Source organism: Apaloderma vittatum, unplaced genomic scaffold (genome assembly GCF_000703405.1).
Source record: "Apaloderma vittatum isolate BGI_N311 unplaced genomic scaffold, ASM70340v1 scaffold2179, whole genome shotgun sequence".
Taxonomy (NCBI): Eukaryota; Metazoa; Chordata; class Aves; order Trogoniformes; family Trogonidae; genus Apaloderma; species Apaloderma vittatum.
In genome coordinates this window covers 1-19,281 of record NW_009734461.1, presented here as the reverse complement: position 1 = coordinate 19,281, position 19,281 = coordinate 1, and the positions used below count along the sequence as shown (strand labels likewise).

General features: G+C 38.4%; 1 protein-coding gene across 2 annotated transcripts; it reads right to left on the bottom strand.

Moving 5' to 3' along the window:
• Positions 1-4,148: 4,148 nt before the first annotated feature.
• MED30 (mediator complex subunit 30) lies at positions 4,149-18,952 on the bottom strand. Of its 2 annotated transcripts, XM_009876263.1 has the most exons (4): positions 18,753-18,952; positions 17,615-17,773; positions 15,369-15,479; positions 4,149-4,305 (listed from the first exon to the last, which is right to left on the bottom strand). In XM_009876263.1, the coding sequence occupies exons 1-4, from the start codon at positions 18,924-18,926 to the stop codon at positions 4,210-4,212; spliced, it is 540 nt and encodes a 179-aa protein (XP_009874565.1). In that variant the 5' UTR covers positions 18,927-18,952; the 3' UTR covers positions 4,149-4,209. The 2 variants fall into 2 exon arrangements, with proteins under 2 accessions (XP_009874565.1, XP_009874566.1); XM_009876264.1 differs by lacking the exon at positions 15,369-15,479 and having other exon boundaries at positions 4,210-4,305; positions 18,753-18,926.
• Between the last annotated feature and the right edge of the window lie 329 nt (positions 18,953-19,281).

Here is a 19,281-nt window from a genome sequence, read left to right as displayed (position 1 = left end):
GCAGAACTCCAAGCAATTAGGTAGCTTGCAAGTTGAACATGAAGACATAGGAGCTGAGATGCTCCCAGAACTCAGTGGACACAGGAGAATATGCCTCTGCTTATTTGCCTCAAATATGCTTGTGGTCTTTACTGGGCCCAGTCCAGTGAGAAGCAGTGCAAAACATATACTCTTCTTTGGACTACATCCACATCAACACAGACACTGTTCCCAGCTTTCAGTAGTGTTATCTGTTGCAAAACAGATATCATAACAAGTGTTAACAGATACCAGAACAAGTCTCTTACGCGATGCAAAAAAAATCCTTAAAATTTACATAGAAGTCAGATTTAACAAGACATAAGTTTCACTATATTGCATTTATTTACCTCTTACATTCCAGCTATCCATTACATTTACCTCTTACATTCCAGCTATCCATTACATTTTCTTAAATAAAAAATGGCATTGGTACGTATTTTTTGTCATGCCTATTAATATCTTGCAATATTTAGCCACCTTCTTACTTTTAGGTATAGAGTAACCTTCCAACTCAGCAAAAAATGCTTCTCTTTTAAAGCCTCGATGCTCTACCAGATCAGTCTTCACTACTGTTACATAAGGAGAGTGAGCAAACGACACACTTTCTTCCCCAAATATTTCTACTGATAGATTTGTAGATTCCTTTATAATTCCCCATTTGCTTTGTTAGCACAAAGCAATTAAACTAATCCCTCCTCTGTAAACCTCAGTTGACTCATGGTGTCCTTGGGTGTCACTGCATCATTTTTTAATGCTTTTTCTTAACTTCAGATCATCAAATCTACATCCAGAGCTTAATGTTTTCTGCAGCAGTTGTCAGTCATTCTTCAGCTCTAGTTTTTTTGGCTTGTGCAGCCATCTGGCGCACTGATGAAATCTTGGTTCCTATGAGACCAGAATTCTTGTCCTACTCCACCTAGATCCATCGTTACAGGGATTAATTTAAATAGCCCTTGTGCACAAGTTCCAATTTCTCCATCAGTAAGAAATAATATAGTCAGAGGAGTTTTTTTCTCAGAGGACAACAAAAACGATCGTGGTTTATTAGAACACTCTGGATGTGGTCTTGCTGCCTCTATGGAAGACAAGAGAGAAGGTAAGCTCTTTGCATTTTCCCCAAATGTGGCATAAATCTGCTCCACACTCCTGTCCTTTCACGCAAGAAAAGGCTTGGGCCTTTGCACGCTGCCTAGGCAGGCATCTTCCGTGTTGTGACACTGAACCGAACATTCAGTATCTGATACATTATCCTCAAAGGTCTTGAATTAATGTTTTCATTTTGTGAGTTAACTGGAGGTGCTCCCACAAACATGCTATGAAGTTTAGCATCCTAGCTCCACTGCTCCAAGTCCTCTCCGGGCAAAAGAGAGCCCTAAGAACCCCAAGACTTTCCAATTTTTTATATTCCAAAAATGGAACCATTCTAGGTTCTCCTGTCTGCTCCTGGGATTGCCTGTACATTTATCCAGTTTCTGCCTAATCAGAAATACAGAACTAGCCAATGATATATAAACAAAACATCGCAACATCTGTGTTGGTATTGCTTTGGTGGTATTTGTAAATACTTCTAAACTAAATACTGCTAATATAATAATACTAAATACTTTGGTTCCATTTCATCAACCAGCAGTTAGAGTTCTGTTAGTGTCAGCTGAAATATTAAATTTAGGCATCAACATGTGCTCAGTAATTTCTTTAAAAGTGCTTCACAGCTGAGGAATTGCCACTTTTCTTGAAACTGTCACCTTCTTGGCCAAATCCTTCACTTATTTGTGGGTCTGGTAGCACATGAATTATGTTCACTACCCTTACTTTCATCTGTGTAAGTCAAAGTCTATGGTTTTGGTCCAACACCTTTGGAAGTTCCTGTTTTGACAGTATTTACTGTGATAATTTACAATTCTGTCAACTTCTGCACTTTGCAATTTAGCTACAGCACTATCCATTCTGGTGGTGGTTTAAAGTGTTTTCTCCTCTCTTGCAGATGAAAATAGTAGTATAAACTTTGGCTACTGCTAACAGCTGCACAGAGCAAGCTGAATATTATATGGGCCAGGCATCTACTTACCATTCTTGCAGTCATACTCATGTTTTAGGTTACTTTGGCACTGTTTACATGCTATTTAAAAAGTCAACAAACTCTAAAGACATTTGGTAGGATAGTACGAAGGCAGTAGAGCAAAGTCTAGACTAATCTCCATTTTCCGTATCTGTTCCAAAATCAGAATGAAACACTAAGTACTGAGAATTTTACCCTCACAACTAAGATGTTAGGGTCATTTCAAAATCCACTTCAAGGTTAGAGGCAAGCTTACACACACGCTAAACAGAAAGCCGACTCTATACCTTGCACATACAAAAAGATACCTGCGTTTTAAACAAACTGGAATAAAATCCCTACTTGCAACCTTCACCTTCTTTCCAAAAGCTTTGTATATAAAATAGTTAAGGTCTCTCGCAGCTGCAGAAATCAACCACATTTCTGACCAGCAAGTCTGCCACTGGGGTTAATTTAAATGCAAAACAAACAGCTCTGCTGCTAGCTTTGCCCCTGAGTAAGCTCTCCACTCTTCCATTTTTAAAATGGGAGAAAAGAGAGCAACCTCATTTGTAAGGTGTTTTGGCATCTCCTTAGATCTAGGTATGGTCATAGTTATATATCACTTTCAGCACCGAGTAAACTAATCAAAAGGAACATTTTCTAACTGTTTATTTGCAATTATAAGACCGGGCATCTGTTCATCTGTTAAGGTTTAAAACCTTCAAAAAGAGGAATAAAACCCAATTGTGTTGTACTTAATTGCAGGGAAAAGTCATATATTGTTAACCCTGTGTGATGAGATCAATTAACACACCAGTGGTTTTTACCTCAAGGAGTAGATGAGTTGAAAATATTGAAAAACAACATAAAAAAAGGCTGACAGAACCACAAACTAATATAGTATTTTTAAAATGATGTATTTCAAATCAATCACACATAAAAAGGGTATCCTTTAAAAGGATACCATTTAACTGGACTCTTCAGAAGGTTCTCAGCAGATCTTTCACAAAAAACTGTCACAGAATCTGACTGGGCACAGAATGAGAGTTAAAAGCAATACACAAGAAACAAATCATGAGGATGGTCAGTTTTCAACTTGACATATATTACCAGTAGAGTGCCCTACAGATTTGTACTGAAACGTGTTATTTTATATATTCTTTCACCTGGAAAAAGACATATAGGCAGCATCTGTGGATTAAAAAAATAATTATTAAGACTATTTTCAGGGCTAATGAAAATTGTGAGGAATACCAGAGGCAGAACAAAGAAAGATGAAGGGTAATGATTAACTCAAAATAATGAACTGCTCATATACTCCAAAGTTTTCTAGGACTGGCAATCACAGGGTATTCAGTGCACTCTGTTAAACAAAATAAAAATATTCCAACCATACATAATGCTACAATGATACCACACCATACAATAGCTGGAGCAGTACTCAAGAAATGGTAACACATAGTTAAAGCAGAAGTTAATGCTGAGGAAACACGTATGTAGTCTTCACTTAAAAAGACTTAGTTATATCCATGAGGATATAGGGGTAATTTATGTAGCTTCTGAATTTTACTCCAATTTACCTAGAATAACACGTATCCAGTGACAGTGTACGGACTAAGATGAACTTACACGGCACAGGAGCCTGTAGCACACGTTCCCACAGTGGGGAAACACTGCATTGTAATATGTGATCCCTGATTCTGGTCCTGTCAGCTTGCTAGAGTGACTTTTCTCTAATGCAACTTTTCTTGTCTGTAGAGGTGGTTTGCTGCAGAATGGCATGCAAATATCTGTTTTTAAAACAGTGTTAATTTTATTACGTATTTTTTATTATATATAAGAAAATAATAATCCAGAAATACTTCATTTATAAAAACCTTCATTAGCATAGCAATTCAATGACTGTAAGTTACTCAGGCTGTATTATATTTGGTCTAAGTGACTCACTCAGGTAAAACCTGTAGAAAATATTTTTTATAAATAACAACACCAACATCATTTAAGTTATTACAAAATCCCAACATTTTAATCTCGATGCCTTTTCAAACATTATTGCAATATGGTTATGGGAAAACACGTTAGAAAGAAATTAAGTATATCCAAACAAATCTGTATCTCTTCCTATTACAAAGTTTGATCTTCTTTGTTCAGTTCCGCATTGCCAGCATGGCATTTATGTCCCAGATAAGATTCCGTAACTGATCCATGATCTGCTTCAGCTGCTGATTCTTCTGTTTCAGTTTCTGTGGGAAGAGTTTATTAGAAGGGTTTTTTCTGTGATCAGTTCAAATAATACACTCAGAAATTCAACAAAAGTTATAGTGTTATGAAATGCTATCAGTATTGTTTTCTCAGGTGCCTGTGAGTAGTATTAGTGGGATAATACATCCTCTTTAAAGCACACTCTAAAAATACAAGAAAGCCTCAAAAATTAAGGACAATTGCTAGAGGGAGAATGCTGTTTCTTTTCACATCAGTCTTTTTAGCAAAACACTTGATCCCCTCAAAAAACCAGAGGCTTGAGGTGATTGGCTCTCTCTTCGTGAAGTCAAAAGACAGAGCTTTAAGTAGGAAGAAAAAATGCAGGGAACACATAAATTTATATGACTATATGTTGTATAAGCTGACTGCACAGAAAAATGAGAGATTAACAGGAGAAGTCTGAACAAAGCACAAGGCACAGGCAAAGCCAATCATGGGTCTCCAGCCCTTCTGCCTACGTAGGTCAACCCTAACGTGCTAAGGGGTCCTGTCTTGAAACAGATATTCCCGAGCACACTGAATTATTCAAAACTATCTACTTGTTTTTGTGAACTGCAGAAGCATTTGAAGGAATAGAATCACACAGTAAATTTGTTTTTTATTTGGGTGCGTAATCAGAACTTAAAAATTATGACTTTACAGGAGAAAGATCAGTGCATTACAATGTTGCACGATCTTCCGAACCTTTCATGCTTCACAATCAGGCTCATATTTATTGTCTGATTTATTCATTTTCCTGCTCAAATCAAAGCTTCCAAGAACTAAGTTACTGTATATTGTTAACAACAACCTATGTCCTTCACTTCATGCCGATTTGCTAAGACGTCAGCCTTCTCACATTCGAAATGAAAATACTTATTCATCAGGGAAGTCCAAAGGTCCAAATAAAGTGAAAGCACAGGAACGACTTTGCAACCATCAAAAAAGACAAATTATTAAAAATGTTTCATGTTTGACATAACTTCATTATTTGCATGACACACACGGCAATACACTAAAAGGGTGACTCACATGAGTAATACAGCTGAAGTAACTCAGACAGTGGTTAAAAAAAACAATAAAAGAAGCAGTATCTTGAAAACCAGTTTCCTGATTTTTGATGTGGGCAACACAGAAATATTTCTAGGCTGCCCAGCTGGTCAGCTGGGAATGGAGTCTAGAGGAAAAAAGAGTAAGTCCATTCACCTCAGACCTGAAAAAACGGTCTGAAGTAATACGCTAATTAGGCTTAGATTACATGGGGAACATAATACTTTGAGTAAGAGAAATATTCCTGAACACAGATCTTGGTGGACACATTTCCTGGAAGCAGAGAAAACATTCAATTCCAGGCTCCAGAGGAAGATGTAAAAACAGATACAGGACAGTTCACGCTCAGAATTTCTAATCATATATGCATTTATCTAATACTTCTTTTCCATCTGCTAACCTAAGACTTCACAATATACAGCAGAGATACTACTCCTAAAGACAAGAAAGAAAACCAAGAAGCATGTAGTTGCCACAGCAGCCAAATAACAGAATTGGAAGTGTCTCCCTACAAAAGCTCATAATGCCAGATCTTGATGCCTGAGGAAGCACAAGAGGGATGAGATAAACAAGCACATTCATAGCTGTGGCATTTTTAACCATATTTGTTTGTCATCCTCAACATTCAATCTTAGAGAAATCAATGAATGCTACATCAAAACTACCAGTTTAATGCAAGCTGTCGCTCACTGACACTGAGGGCATGCCATTTCACGATTTTGCAAAAGCCTTCATCAACAAAAATGAAGGCTGAACAGTCAGTGACAGTTATTCAAGTCACAGACAGAAAGAACAACCATTAGCCTCTGATATGCAGATTTTGTCCTCTCTCCATCCACATCTAATTATACTGTTAAATACTATTACATAGATATGCTCGCATGAACTTTACGTAAGCTATGCCCAAAACACTCATGCTGTAGGACTGTTTTCATTTTTTGTGCAAGTGTTATGAAGCTGTAAATTGCTTTATCTTTACTTGATGCTAGACAAGGGAACCTTAAAAATTGGTTTTCATTTGTTGTCAAAAGCATCTGTAAAGACAAGAAGTACACAATTGTTTATCTAAAGATAATTTTAGATCCTTATCTTCAGTGAAGAGCTATTTTCTCAGCTCTTCTACTTTTTCTAGAGACAAAAAAAACCCCCACATCTAAAATGAAGCACCATCTCCAGATTGCTAGGCTGAAAAAAGAATAGAGAGGAAAAAAACTCTTCTTCAGAGAGCACGGTCTGCCAATTGAAATGCATACCCTGGTCTTTGTTACTGATCTTTGGCAGGCAGTGATCCACACCACAAAGTACTACATAATTAACATGTTCTGCACCACTGGCAGTGCTGGCCTCGGCTTAAGATTTTGCTGAGCCAGTAAGAACATCTCAGCTCAAGCCTAATCTGGGAAAGATAGGTGAAATGGCCTTCCTGGGAAACAGGCAAGCTCTGTAAGCAGCTTGTGCAGCAATGATAAATTTTCATTTGAACAGATTGCCTGCAAGTTGTCTCCCACTCTTGCCTCCTTCTACTGAAATGACTTATTTGAACTCTGGACTGCTTCTCAGGATTAACACTTGTATGAAACAAGCAAAGGTACTTCATCCTACATATGTGCTACAGCTTCTGACTTTATCTGTTTTAAGACAGCACAGGAAAATTAGCTTAAACGACGCAGTTTATACTGAGTGTAAGAGATCTAAATTCACCTTACATCTGACAAGCACGTTTCTGTTAGCCCCACTCTGTCAGAAAAGTGATCTGATTGAAAACCAATCCTATGGGGACTTCTTTGGTTGTATTATTTTTTTTTTTATGATTAACTATCCATTTTGACTGGCAGTGCAGGTACTATGGCCCCCATGACGGAGTTGGCATGGACTGAACCTCTCAGTAACCAGTGAGACCTCAGTAGGCTTAGGTCAGGTAGGACATTTATGAAAACACATAGAGAACCACAAAATCCACATGAATGAAACAAAGTGGGAGAACCATAACATACATCTAGAAAACAGCTGTCTTTCAAGGACTGTGACATAAAGAACTTGACATGTTCCATACAGATTCGGTAATTTCAACTGAAATCAATTTTTGACTTGAACTCCTATTTGGCTCACCTTCGTTTCAGTTGAAATCAGTGCTGTCTAGACCAATCCACAACTTCCTGTCAGAGATGTATCCCAACTTGCTTTGCACACTGTTCCAGTCTCTCTCCTCATCTTAAGCTCATCTGTCTTGCACATTTTAAAACCTAAACATGACTATGAGTCACTATGCTGCACTCCATCTATTTGTTAAAAAGTCCCTTCTTCAGGCAAATATAACAGTGGATGTTCTGCGGAAGCTGATGCCTGTAAAAGCATCAAAAGTTCTTCTGCTTAAGAAAAAAAACAAAACCAGAAGAGGCTCCATTTTGAAAATTTTATATAAAAGACTACACTCCTGAATGCTGTGCCAGCTACAGTTTTCACCTGTTCTGTTTAAGCCCTGCAATCATACTGGCCAAGTACATCTAAGGGTAATAAAGCATTAAATATTAATAACAGTAGTACCTTTATTTGCATAAATCTCAGCAGAATTAAAACAATTATGTTTACTTTGTTGATTATGACTCTACTACAGAGAGAACTTGCATCAACTTCTTTTTCAAGAGCATGTTACTCCTCCTGACTGTTAAACTGCTGTAGGAAGTGACTGTTAAAAGTCTTATGAAAGGCAATAATGGCCTCTGCTTTTCCATCTAAGTCAAATCCAAGAACTTTCTACAGAGACAGAATGTTTGTGATAGGTGAGAAAAACTAGAGCCTGCCCTGGCAATTTATACTGTTCCTTTTTTAAGCGAGTCCTTCATAATGAAATCTATGAAGTAAGTAGGTGGAAAAAACCTCTTTTTTTTTTTTTCCATCCTTCAGTTTTATAGTCAAAAGACTTAAAATGTTATAAGCACACAGCAAGATAAAAATGATAGAAAAAATGCCTCAACACTTTGCTCAAACTCTCTTAAAGTTGACAGGTGATGTTCAAACTTACCAAACTTACTGTTCAATGGATACCAAGGCCCTTTTTCACATATCCTCCTATTCATAATATATTTTTCAAATGGATAAAAAGTATTCATCACTAATACACTAACTCCTGTACAGTTAAACACTAGCACAATTATTGTTCAATAACTACAGCTTTTCCTGATGACATTCACAGGCCTAACTTTCTATCCTTACTGGAAACAACACTGAGTTTTTGGCCTGTCTCCTCACCCAAGAGCTGAAAGGAAAACTGCTCCTTCTGCATGCACAACTCAAGTCCTGGAACAAGCAGAGGCACCACAGAATCACAGAATTGTTGAGGCTAGAAAAGACCTCTGAGATCATCGAGTCCAGCCCATGACCCAACACCACCACATCGGCCAGACCATGGCACTAAGTGCCACATCCAGCCTCTCCTTAAACACCTCCAGGGACGGTGACTCCACCACTTCCCTGGGCAGTGCATCCCAGTGCCTGAGCACCCTCTCCGTGAGGAAGGGCTTCCTGAGATCCAACCTAAACCTCCCCGACACAGTTTCAGGCCGTGCCCTCTCGTCCTGTCACTGGTTGCCCGGAGAAGAGCCCAACCCCACCTGACTGCACCCTCCCTGCAGGCAGTTGTAGAGAGTGATAAGGTCCCCCCTGAGTCTCCTCTCCACAATATTTTTCACATGTTGAACCAGATAGTAATTGCATGTATCCACTCCTCTGTTGTTCAAAGGGGAATAAGTGTGTTCATTAAAACAGATGGATGTTTGCTTCATACCAATTCTTTATCATTCAGTGATGAAGTCTGAGCTCTTATTTACTGAGTATCCTCTATGCCATGTAGCTTGTAATGGAATTATCCATTCTCCAAGGTGCCTCTCCATCACACTCCTCAGTGTTACGTCTCCATTTTTAACAAAAAAAAAAAATCACACAGATGTATGATTCTCAGTTACAGATGGCAAACTAAGCCACAGGAATGCTACAGATAAAACAGGAGTGCATACTAACTGCCCAGAGACAGCCAAGATTTGAGTCCGTCACTAAACTTCATATTCTAACAGTTTTCCACATATTCAAAGGACTGCTGTCACCAGCCATAAGGGGAAGAATGAACAACTACCACAGACGTTTTGTGGCAAGGGATAAAAATCCAGTTCTCGAGACCAATCTTCACTTAGTTACTCACTACTCACATTAAATCCTTCTTTCTCATTCCCAAATTCCCTGCTTATTCAATTTCCTTACACAAGTTATGCAATACATAAACCAGGATTCTTATAATCTTATTTATCACAATATTGATTCAATCTAAACAGTGCCTAGTCTGCAAGAAAAATAGAATAGCTCAAGGACTCTTCCTTGAAAGAGTCCTCCAAGAAAGGAGGGGAGGTGGAGGAACCAAATGTGATAATGTAATAAAGGCTGTGTAATATGCATTTACATAAGGACAAAAGGTGACAATTGGGATTGTATGGACAGCTTAAAGCTCAGTGTTTCCTAACCTTCCTCAACTTTGTAACCATGATACTGTTTCAATATAGGAAACTACATGAAAAGCTTTGCATGCAACATTTTATATGAAACTGAAAAGGAAATACTACATTATGCAGAGTAAAATGCATCTGAGTGTGGAGAGGGCTGGCTCATGACATTATACCACCACCCTACATAATTTCATACTGGAGACGGGGAGAGGCTTGTGAGGAATAAGGAAATATCTCAATTCACCTTCATGAAAGCCAAGGAGGGAGATCCAGAAAACCGTGGAAACTACTGGTCGTGTTGCCGGGCTCTTGACAGAGTCTCTCACAGTAACCTTGTAGCCAAACCAGAGAGATGTGTGTTGGACATGTGGATTATTGGGTTGATGGAAAACTGGCTACACTATTGGATACTAAATGTTGTGACCATCAGTATTAGAACGAGGTGGCAGCTGTCACTTGCGATGTTTCTCAGGATTGATACTAAGGTCAATACCCTTAATATCCTCATTAATGACTTATCCACACAATAACATAATCAAAGTATAAATTTGCAGACAATACTAAATTGGTGGAAATGGTCAATATATTCAGTGGCAGGGTGTTTAGTTCAGAGGGACCTCAACAGGTGGGAAAGGCAGGCAAGCACCCATCTCAGGAACTTCAATTAAAGCAACATCCTACATGCGAAAAAAAAGCTCATACAACAGAGTATGCCAGAGGGACAGGATGTGCTCCAGAGTGACCTGGACAAGGTGGAGAAGTGGGCCCACGTGAACCTCATGGGGTTCCACAAGGCCAGGTACAAGGTCCTGCACCTGGGTTGAGGCAATCCTCATTTTCAGTACAGGCTGGGGGAAGATGTGCTAGAGAGCAGCCCCACAGAGAGGGACTTGGGGATGTTGGTGGATGCAAAGCTAGACACGAGCCAACAATGCACACTTGCAGCCCAGAAGGCCAGCTGCATCCTGGGCTGCATCAAAAGAAGTGTGGCCAGCAGACTGAGAGAGGTGATTCTGCCCCTCTGCTCTGCTCTGGTGAGACCTCACCTGGAGTACTGCAGCCAGCTCTGGAGCCCTCAACACAGGAAGGACATGAACTTGTTGGAGTGGGTCCAGAGGAGGGCCACAAAAACGATCAAAGGGCGGGAGCACCTCTCCTACGAGGACAGGCTGAGAGCTGGGGTTGTTCAGCCTGGAGAAGAGAAGGCTCCAGGGAGACCTTATAGCAGCCTCCCAGTACCTGAAGCGGGCTACACAAAGCTGGGGAGGGAACGTTCACAAGACTGTGTAGCAAGAGTATGAGGGGCAATGGTTTTACACTACAGCAGGGTAGATTTAGATTAGATGTTAGAAAAAAGTTCTTGACAATGAGGATGGTGAAACACTGGAACAGGTTGCCCAGAGAGGTGGTGGAGGCTCCATTCCTGAAGATGTTCAAGGTCAGGCTTGATGGGGCTCTGAGCAACCTGATCTAGTTCAAGATGTCCCTGCTCACTGCAGGGGGGTTGGACTAGATGACCTTTAAAGGTCCCTTCCAACCCAACACATTCTATGATTCTATGATATGGAAAACTTTCACAGCAAAAGCAGACATTCAAAAAGGGCCTAAACCAGTAGAATTTCCATAGTTAGATATATTCAAATTGTTACTGGATACCAGCCTGAGCAACTGGATCTAACTTTGCTAGTTGGCTCTGCATTGCACTGGAGGTTGAATCAGATAATCTTCAGACCTCTCACTAATCCTAAATTCCTCTACAATTCTACCACTGCAGAGAGCCAGTCTGGGTACCCAAAAATGGGATGGAATTCTCCTAGTGCAGCTTAATCTGCTGAGAAGGTATCCCAGTAAACATTTCTTCCCCTCTTGTTAAAGCGTTTCTTGTTACACATTTATATTTTGGGTGAAAAAGGACTCTACAAATAAAAAAAAATAAAAAATAAAAATACATACAATAGTATGAAAAATAGTTTAAAATGAATACAGGTTTTCAGGATAGCTGAAAGTAGTTTCCATGTAAAGTTCTCCAAGGAGAAAGATTAATTGCAAATTGTTGTCATTTTAAGGACTACTTTCCCTAAACAACATCAGCTGCAGTGCACAATGGTTCTGTTATCAAAAATCCCAGAGCAAAACTAGTTAACAGTTTAACTTAGCCTGACTCTTAGCAAGACCACTGTTAAGCTTTTAACAAAGATTAATTACAAATATCAAACAAGATTGTTTTCTAAAGGGTCATTGGGTACATCCTAATGCTATTTGTCATCATTTCATTTTCACCCAAATATACTGAGACTACTAAGTACCCAATGGTTTTCCTGAGTGCTTCATTTAAAACCAGACCTACACCACCTAAAAACTCAAAGCTTTACTTGCTCCATTTCTTTAAACAAGCAGTAAAGAAAACTGCTGATAAGGCAGCAACACAAATTAAAGTGTTCTCAGTCTGTGATTTAGTATTTTCTGTTGTAAGTCCTGTCAAATGTACTATGAGACCACGGACCGAAGGTGAGCCTGACATCTTGAAAATATTACAGATGATGCTATACTTGGCAAGGTACAAAGAAGTTGATAGAACATTAAAGGCTTAAAAAATATGACAACAAGTGAGGAAATTTTGGAACGGCTTCCAGTTGTTGCATATAGCAATTACTTTCAGTGAAAACTGGATCAGGACTTAAATTAGCAGACCAGGGCAAATGCTAAACTGATTCTGGAACAGAAAATTATTTACTCCAGAGAAGACTCAACCTCCTAAACAATTTAAACCTCAGAAAGCAACTACAGATAAAAGGAATAAGCAACATTTTTGGAAAGTGCAGGAGAGAATTGTTTAGTACAAAAGGCAGAGGTAGTCAGTGTTCAATAAACGGCTTCTTTGGTTGTTTTATAATACTCATAGAACTGTTTTTGGTTGGAAAAGACCTTTAAGATCATCACATCTAAACACTACATAACTCTACCAGGCCCACTTTCTAAACTATGTCCCTGAGCAGCACATCTAGACAGCTTTTAAACACATCCAAGGACAGCGATCCAACCACTTGCCTGGGCAGCCTGTTCCAGCCTAATGGTGCATTCTCCTTAGTGCTGGCAAAAATCCCTTTTGCTTTTAAGCTTAGTAAGTTTTATTTAAACCTACAGTCGCTAAATATTACTGAATTGCTAGGACAGAAATTCATTACCTTGTAAACTGATCTATATATGTTTAATCAATGGACAAGTACTTTTTAGCCAAGGTGAGAGCATTAAACTTCCTGACCTAAAAGATAAGTCTAATACAGCAGAATAAGGAAGACCAAAAGATGTGACTACACATTAAACTGACATGAAAAGCTACTGCAGTATTTAGAAACTCTGCTACATGAACAGGGCCTGCTGCCCTACGAGTGAGGCAACGGGTATGAGAAGTTGTGACGCTCCTCTCCTCCTGCACTGAGGGTAGTCCCTTCCCAGACAACTGTGGTAACAAAGCAGAGCTGTCATGTTTCAGGTCAGCGGTTCCCGGAAGGAAGGACGCTTTTGTCTGAGAATGTATGATCCATGAGATTTATATGATCTACTAGTTTTGGCTGAGGTCTACACTGCAGTGCAGTTAGTGTCTTTCATTACATCCAGAGCCACAAAAGAGATCTCACTGGTTGGGATATCCCATCAAGAAGGGCAAAATTAAAAGACCTGTGAAAGGTATAAGAATTCCAAAGCCCCAATAGTGTCCAGTATTGGGTTATCGTAAAAAGGCTTTTTTTTTTGGTACCAGTAATACACAAGACTCAAAAAATACTGCCTATCACAGCAAAAAAAAGGATTAGGTAAGAGCAGGACAACCAGTTGAAGGAAGAAAAGGTAGTGGGTCAAGACTAGAAAAAGCTTCATCTGTCATATTGGTTTTCCCTGTCACAGCATTTTCAATCAACATTTTGTATTACTGAAATTTTGCTAAGACAAATTAAGCAAAATTAAGTTGGAGGTGCACATTACATACTACAGAGTACTGAAAAGCTGTCAGGAATGCCAACTAAGAATCAGAGAGGGCTATTTTCACCCAGCAGCCAGTGACAGAAATTAGATTAATTAACCTGATTCTAGTGACTTTTTCTTTGCAAAAATAAGAATTTCTTTTTTGAGGTCATAAACCTCAAAGTATTTCCTATTCTGGAATGTATTAAAATTTGAGCTTTGAAAGTGGTAATGGATGTGCTTATACAGCTGGAAGGAGACAAAACAAAACAAAAAATCAGTGCACTTTCAAAATCAGAAAGTACCAATTTGCTGCCAATGGCCCTGTAACATCATCAACTTTTTTAAGATTCAGAACTCATCATAAACATTTATGAAATTCTTTTCACAGCATCACACCAAGGAGGTTTAAAAATGCATTAGCACACAAGTACAACAAAAAGGGCAAAAAAAAAGTCATAGAACTATTAGAAACACAGCAAATACAGACAGTTAAGCTCATTAACACTTAAAGATTGCAAATAAATGTGCATAAATTCACAATACAACCTGACATACAATATATACAACCCTGCTACATCAGCACTGAACAGAAAGAATACAATGGGAAAGCTGACAACTGCTTTTGTCTAAAGTCACGTAGCCTTCATTTTCTCCTGTACAATATGCACGCATTTTTCTAAATGAGTTACTAAAAATTCAGCACATCTCTGATTGCTGAAGACATATTAAAATATTGGAAATATTTTAAAAGCTGAAAATCCACCAATTATTGTCTCCATAAAGAAATATTTTACTCATTCATTTCCTTTGTTCCCTTATTTTTGTAGATTATGCCTCCTTTATACTAAGCAATTACAGATGCTACAGCTACAGAAATACTTAATTAATCCTATCTTTGTACTTCACAGACTGAAGAAATAATGTCCAAAATTCTGGTCTGGTAAAACTACTTATTTTTAATCTCAATATTGTACTAGCATTTACTACAGAAGATTTATTTTTAGATTTGGATCCATCTTTAGTAATTGTACTCAATTTCACACTGCCGCTGAAACTGAAATTTTAACGGCATCTTTATCATATCTAGCACATTTTTTCCTGAATGTGTCAAGGCTCAATAAATGCTACACTTACCAAAAGGAATGGTCTTCCTCAAACTCTCAAAATACACAACATAGCCCTGAAAATCCTTTACTAATTCACACTGTTGCAATAATATTTACACATTTGATTTTTTGTTAAAGCCTAAGATAAGTTTTGAAGCGAAATAAGCACAACAGGAACCTTACCTCAGTCTGTACTGCTGATATCTAGCAGGTTAAGCATAAACATAACACACTATATTCAGAAGAAAATGTGTTGGTGTGAAAAGAGGTACAAGTTAAAATTGTCAGAAAACCTAAACTCTACAGTTGGAGGTACAGCTAAAGAAGTACTTAGTACCAAGCTTGAAGGTAGTCATCACACATACTGCATTTAGTCTAGTAATCCAGAAATTTAAGCTCTGTCATGACAAAGTGACATTTCCAGTCTTAGGCAAATAATTTCAATTTTGTTACCTTATTTACTTCCATGATTTCCCTTCTCTCTTCACTAGCAAAACGAAGCTGACTTGCAGCACCACGATCATCATGCTTGGAGCCATCTTCTTCAACGTATGGAATAAGTTGCTGTGAAGACAAGAAATTTTAGAAAGAAAAAAAGAAAAAAAAAAAGAAAAATAAAAAAGAAACCAAAGCCTGGAAATAGAGAAGGTACTACCATTTTCTCCAAAAGTTCAAACTTCCCAAGAGGAAGCAAAGACAAGCTTACTTCATCACCTCAAACCCAAAGGCCTTGGAATGACCTCAGTTGGATCTACAGGAGAACCATGTGCTTCAAAAAGACGTGATCCCACCTATTACCAAGTCCAGATCTAAGCAATTTCACAAGTGCAGATAGAGCCCAGTCTTTACATTTTGAGATGCTTATCATAGATAATCCTTCTTTTCTTGAACTCTGCAGACTGTGATTTTTAAATTCACTATTCCACACTACGAAATACCACAAACAGCAATTTATCATTATTATAAAGTATTTCAGTGATATATTAAACAAAATTGTTACTGGCTTTACACAGCTACTTGGTTAAAACCTAATTATGACTTGTACTGCTATTTGACTTTTCTCAAGACCAGGCCTGCAGTTAGCCCATAGGAGTTTTTTTGGTAAGAATTTCCCACTCTGATCTCCTCAGGCACATAGTGTACTCTCTTTTTTGTAAGCTTCCACAAAGGCAAAAATCTTTAATAAATGATTTCTAAATTAATATTAACGTATGCTCTTTTTCTAAACCTAATTATGACTTGTACTGCTATTTGACTTTTCTCAAGACCAGGCCTGCAGTTAGCCCATAGGAGTTTTTTTGGTAAGAATTTCCCACTCTGATCTCCTCAGGCACATAGTGTACTCTCTTTTTTGTAAGCTTCCACAAAGGCAAAAATCTTTAATAAATGATTTCTAAATTAATATTAACGTATGCTCTTTTTCTAAAAAAAAAAAAAAATAAATTTAAAAATAATCAGTAAACACACTAGATACAAAGCAAACACATGCTTCTGTGTCAGAACTCTTCCAACCTACTAACATCTTATTACAAGCTGGAACATTTTATACATAACGTACTATAGCCCGTTTTTGATTTTTCTGTCCCAAATTGAGTAAAGCTAAAGTTGATAGCCAAATTACATCCTCCTTCACATACACATTACAGACAAATGAAAGACTAGTAATTGATGCAAAAGACATTAGTTTAAAAGGCTGGGAGTAAACTGCTCACACATGCCTATTAACTTGTGTCCTGGTTTGAGCTAAAAGAGAACAAATTCTGTTCGGTGATTTTAATTTTCAGCTCAGTCTCTTCTAAGAGACTGCACTTTCTGAAGTTAGCAGGATGTTTTTGCAGACAGTGTCTGCTTCTAGAAGTGATAACATCGGATGTTTACAGTTACTGCCAGGGACTGGTATGCAGAAAAACTCTTGCTTATACTTGCTCTTGTAGTGACCAAGGTCACTGCTGGATCCTGCGGAGCACTTTGAGGGTGCTGGGATGTAAAAGGATCACAAGAAAGTAAAAAACATCTCCAGGGAGAAGTGTACAGGAAAAGGGACTCAAAAGTGACCAACAAATTATTCCACTCCATATACATACATATTCATGAACATCCCTATTAAGTGTAAAGCTGAGGAATCACAAGGGTTAAGCCTCTTCTTCAATAGCTGGCATCTGATAAGGACTCTGTCCTTTCTTGTACTTTGGCCCTCAATCCTGATCTCTTGAGTTCCTGAATCCAGTTCCTGAAACCAGCCTGAAGCAGACTTTATCCCACTACCATAGAATCATAGAATGGCCTAGGCTGGAAGGGACCTTAGAGATCATTTAATCCAAACTCCCTGTCATGGGCAGGGATGCCTCTATAATAAGTTTTATAAGTTTTTTACAAAAAAGTTTTTTTAAAAAACTTGCCCCTGACCTTTTTTTTCCCCCAGGTGACACGAACTGGTGAATGCACCAAGAAGTCTGGTAAGGCTAAAATTTTAAATGAAGTTTGAATCTAAAATTGGATCACTCCCAATTGGTAAGAATTGCTAACGTGAAAGTATCACAATCTTTCACCCAGATAATAAACAGAATTCAGTCCACTGAATAACTCCAGTCTCATTTAAAACTTCTTACAAGTCTCCTGCAACTCTGAAGAACAAATGACAGGCTAAGCAGAGAGTGGTTATTCTGATTTGTAATTTATAGATGAATAATGATACTTACTTCTATGGGAATAGGATCAAGCCCAGCACAGTTTTCATTGCATTTATCATAGACTAATCTCAGTTTTCTGAAGAGTATTGATAGCTGACGGAGATGTTCCTGCAGCTTTCCCAGTCTGTCTTGATATGTTCCAGTATGATAAGTAACACCATTCGGTAACTTAGAGGACGAAAATCCCAAAATGTTAAAAATATTACAATACAGTTTCTGTCACATGAAATAAATAAACTAAAATAAATCAGCGGGGGTCCTCTACATTTTGAAATAAGACAATCATACTTTCCCCAGAGAAAACACTGAAATTTTTGGGTTTTTTACCAGCAAAATTCTGCATTTTATTTTTGCTCATTTGAGGCACCAAATCATTGCTGTCAAACAGATTCATGTATTCTACCCTTTGGGCACTGTCAATCCCTCTGTAACTCTTTTCAGTTAGTATCTTCAAAATGTTTAAGCAAGGCACTGTTGTTATCTGTGTATTATACCTTGATGAGACTTTGTGTCTCAACCTGAGGTAGCAATTCAGATACACAATCAAAGTGGATTCGGACTTGCCAAACTCTTGTACACATACCTAAGACACCTACAAAAGGAAACTGCCAGAACTATGAAAATACAGAGGAAATGGGAATGATTATTTACCTTCCGTTCTCAACAGATAAACACAGCAAAAGTTTGTATATTTTCTCAATAAGTAGCCACAAATAAGGAATACATCCACTTTAATAACAAAAAGAAATGTCAAAAATTTTTACGTGAAAAATGTTACAGGAAAAGATCCAAAAAAATCCTCTAAAATTACTCCTCAAATGTTAACAGAGGAATATAACTGGCATATAAACAGACTTCACTATCCATAAAGGAATAAAAAATATTAAGTGTATTTAGAGCATATTCATTGTTGAGAAGATAACAATTCAGCATTTCTGAATGTTCTCCATCTTCACTTAATTTACAGGAGTAAACAAATATATTGCTTGCATAGCATTCACATCTTTAGTCAATTCTACTTTCAAAGCAGTTTGATAGAGTTATGTATTTAAATGTCTCAAGCTACATCCTGTGCCTACATCTACTTGCAGTTGGTAGTAAAGATATGGGAAGTTGAGGACTGTAAATAGCAAAAGTTATTTCTCACCTGCATGTTCCTCAGTAACTGGAAGATTTCCATGGTTCGAAATACAATGTCTTGCACCGTCTCCTGCCCAATTCGACAGAGAGAAGCTGTGTTTACCTCTCTAGCTGCTTGAGCCTGTGTCCCTGCGAAAGCACCAGGCGGCATGCTTGCCCCAGCAAGAGGGGGGGTTGACATATCTTGCTCTTAATCAGTCCCGCTGAGTCCAGCTGCACAAATAAGTTAAGGCAGAATGATTAACTACTTGCTTGAGTCTATAACAATAACATTCTGTGTGGTGGCTTTACTATTTCTTTTCCCAACACGTGGTCCTGTTGAAGATAAAACTGTTCTGCTGACACAAGGCGGTTCAGTGCTGTACCCTTAGGTTTGGGCACCGCTCCCTTAGCCGCTAACAGCTCTGCTGCGCAGTGGAACTAGGGGTGCTCCTCACACATCTCCCCTCCGAGCGGTCACCAGGGACACGAAAGGGTCCTTTGCCCAGCTCCAACACGTAAACCCGAGGCCGCTCCTGCTGGGCTCTGGGACCGGC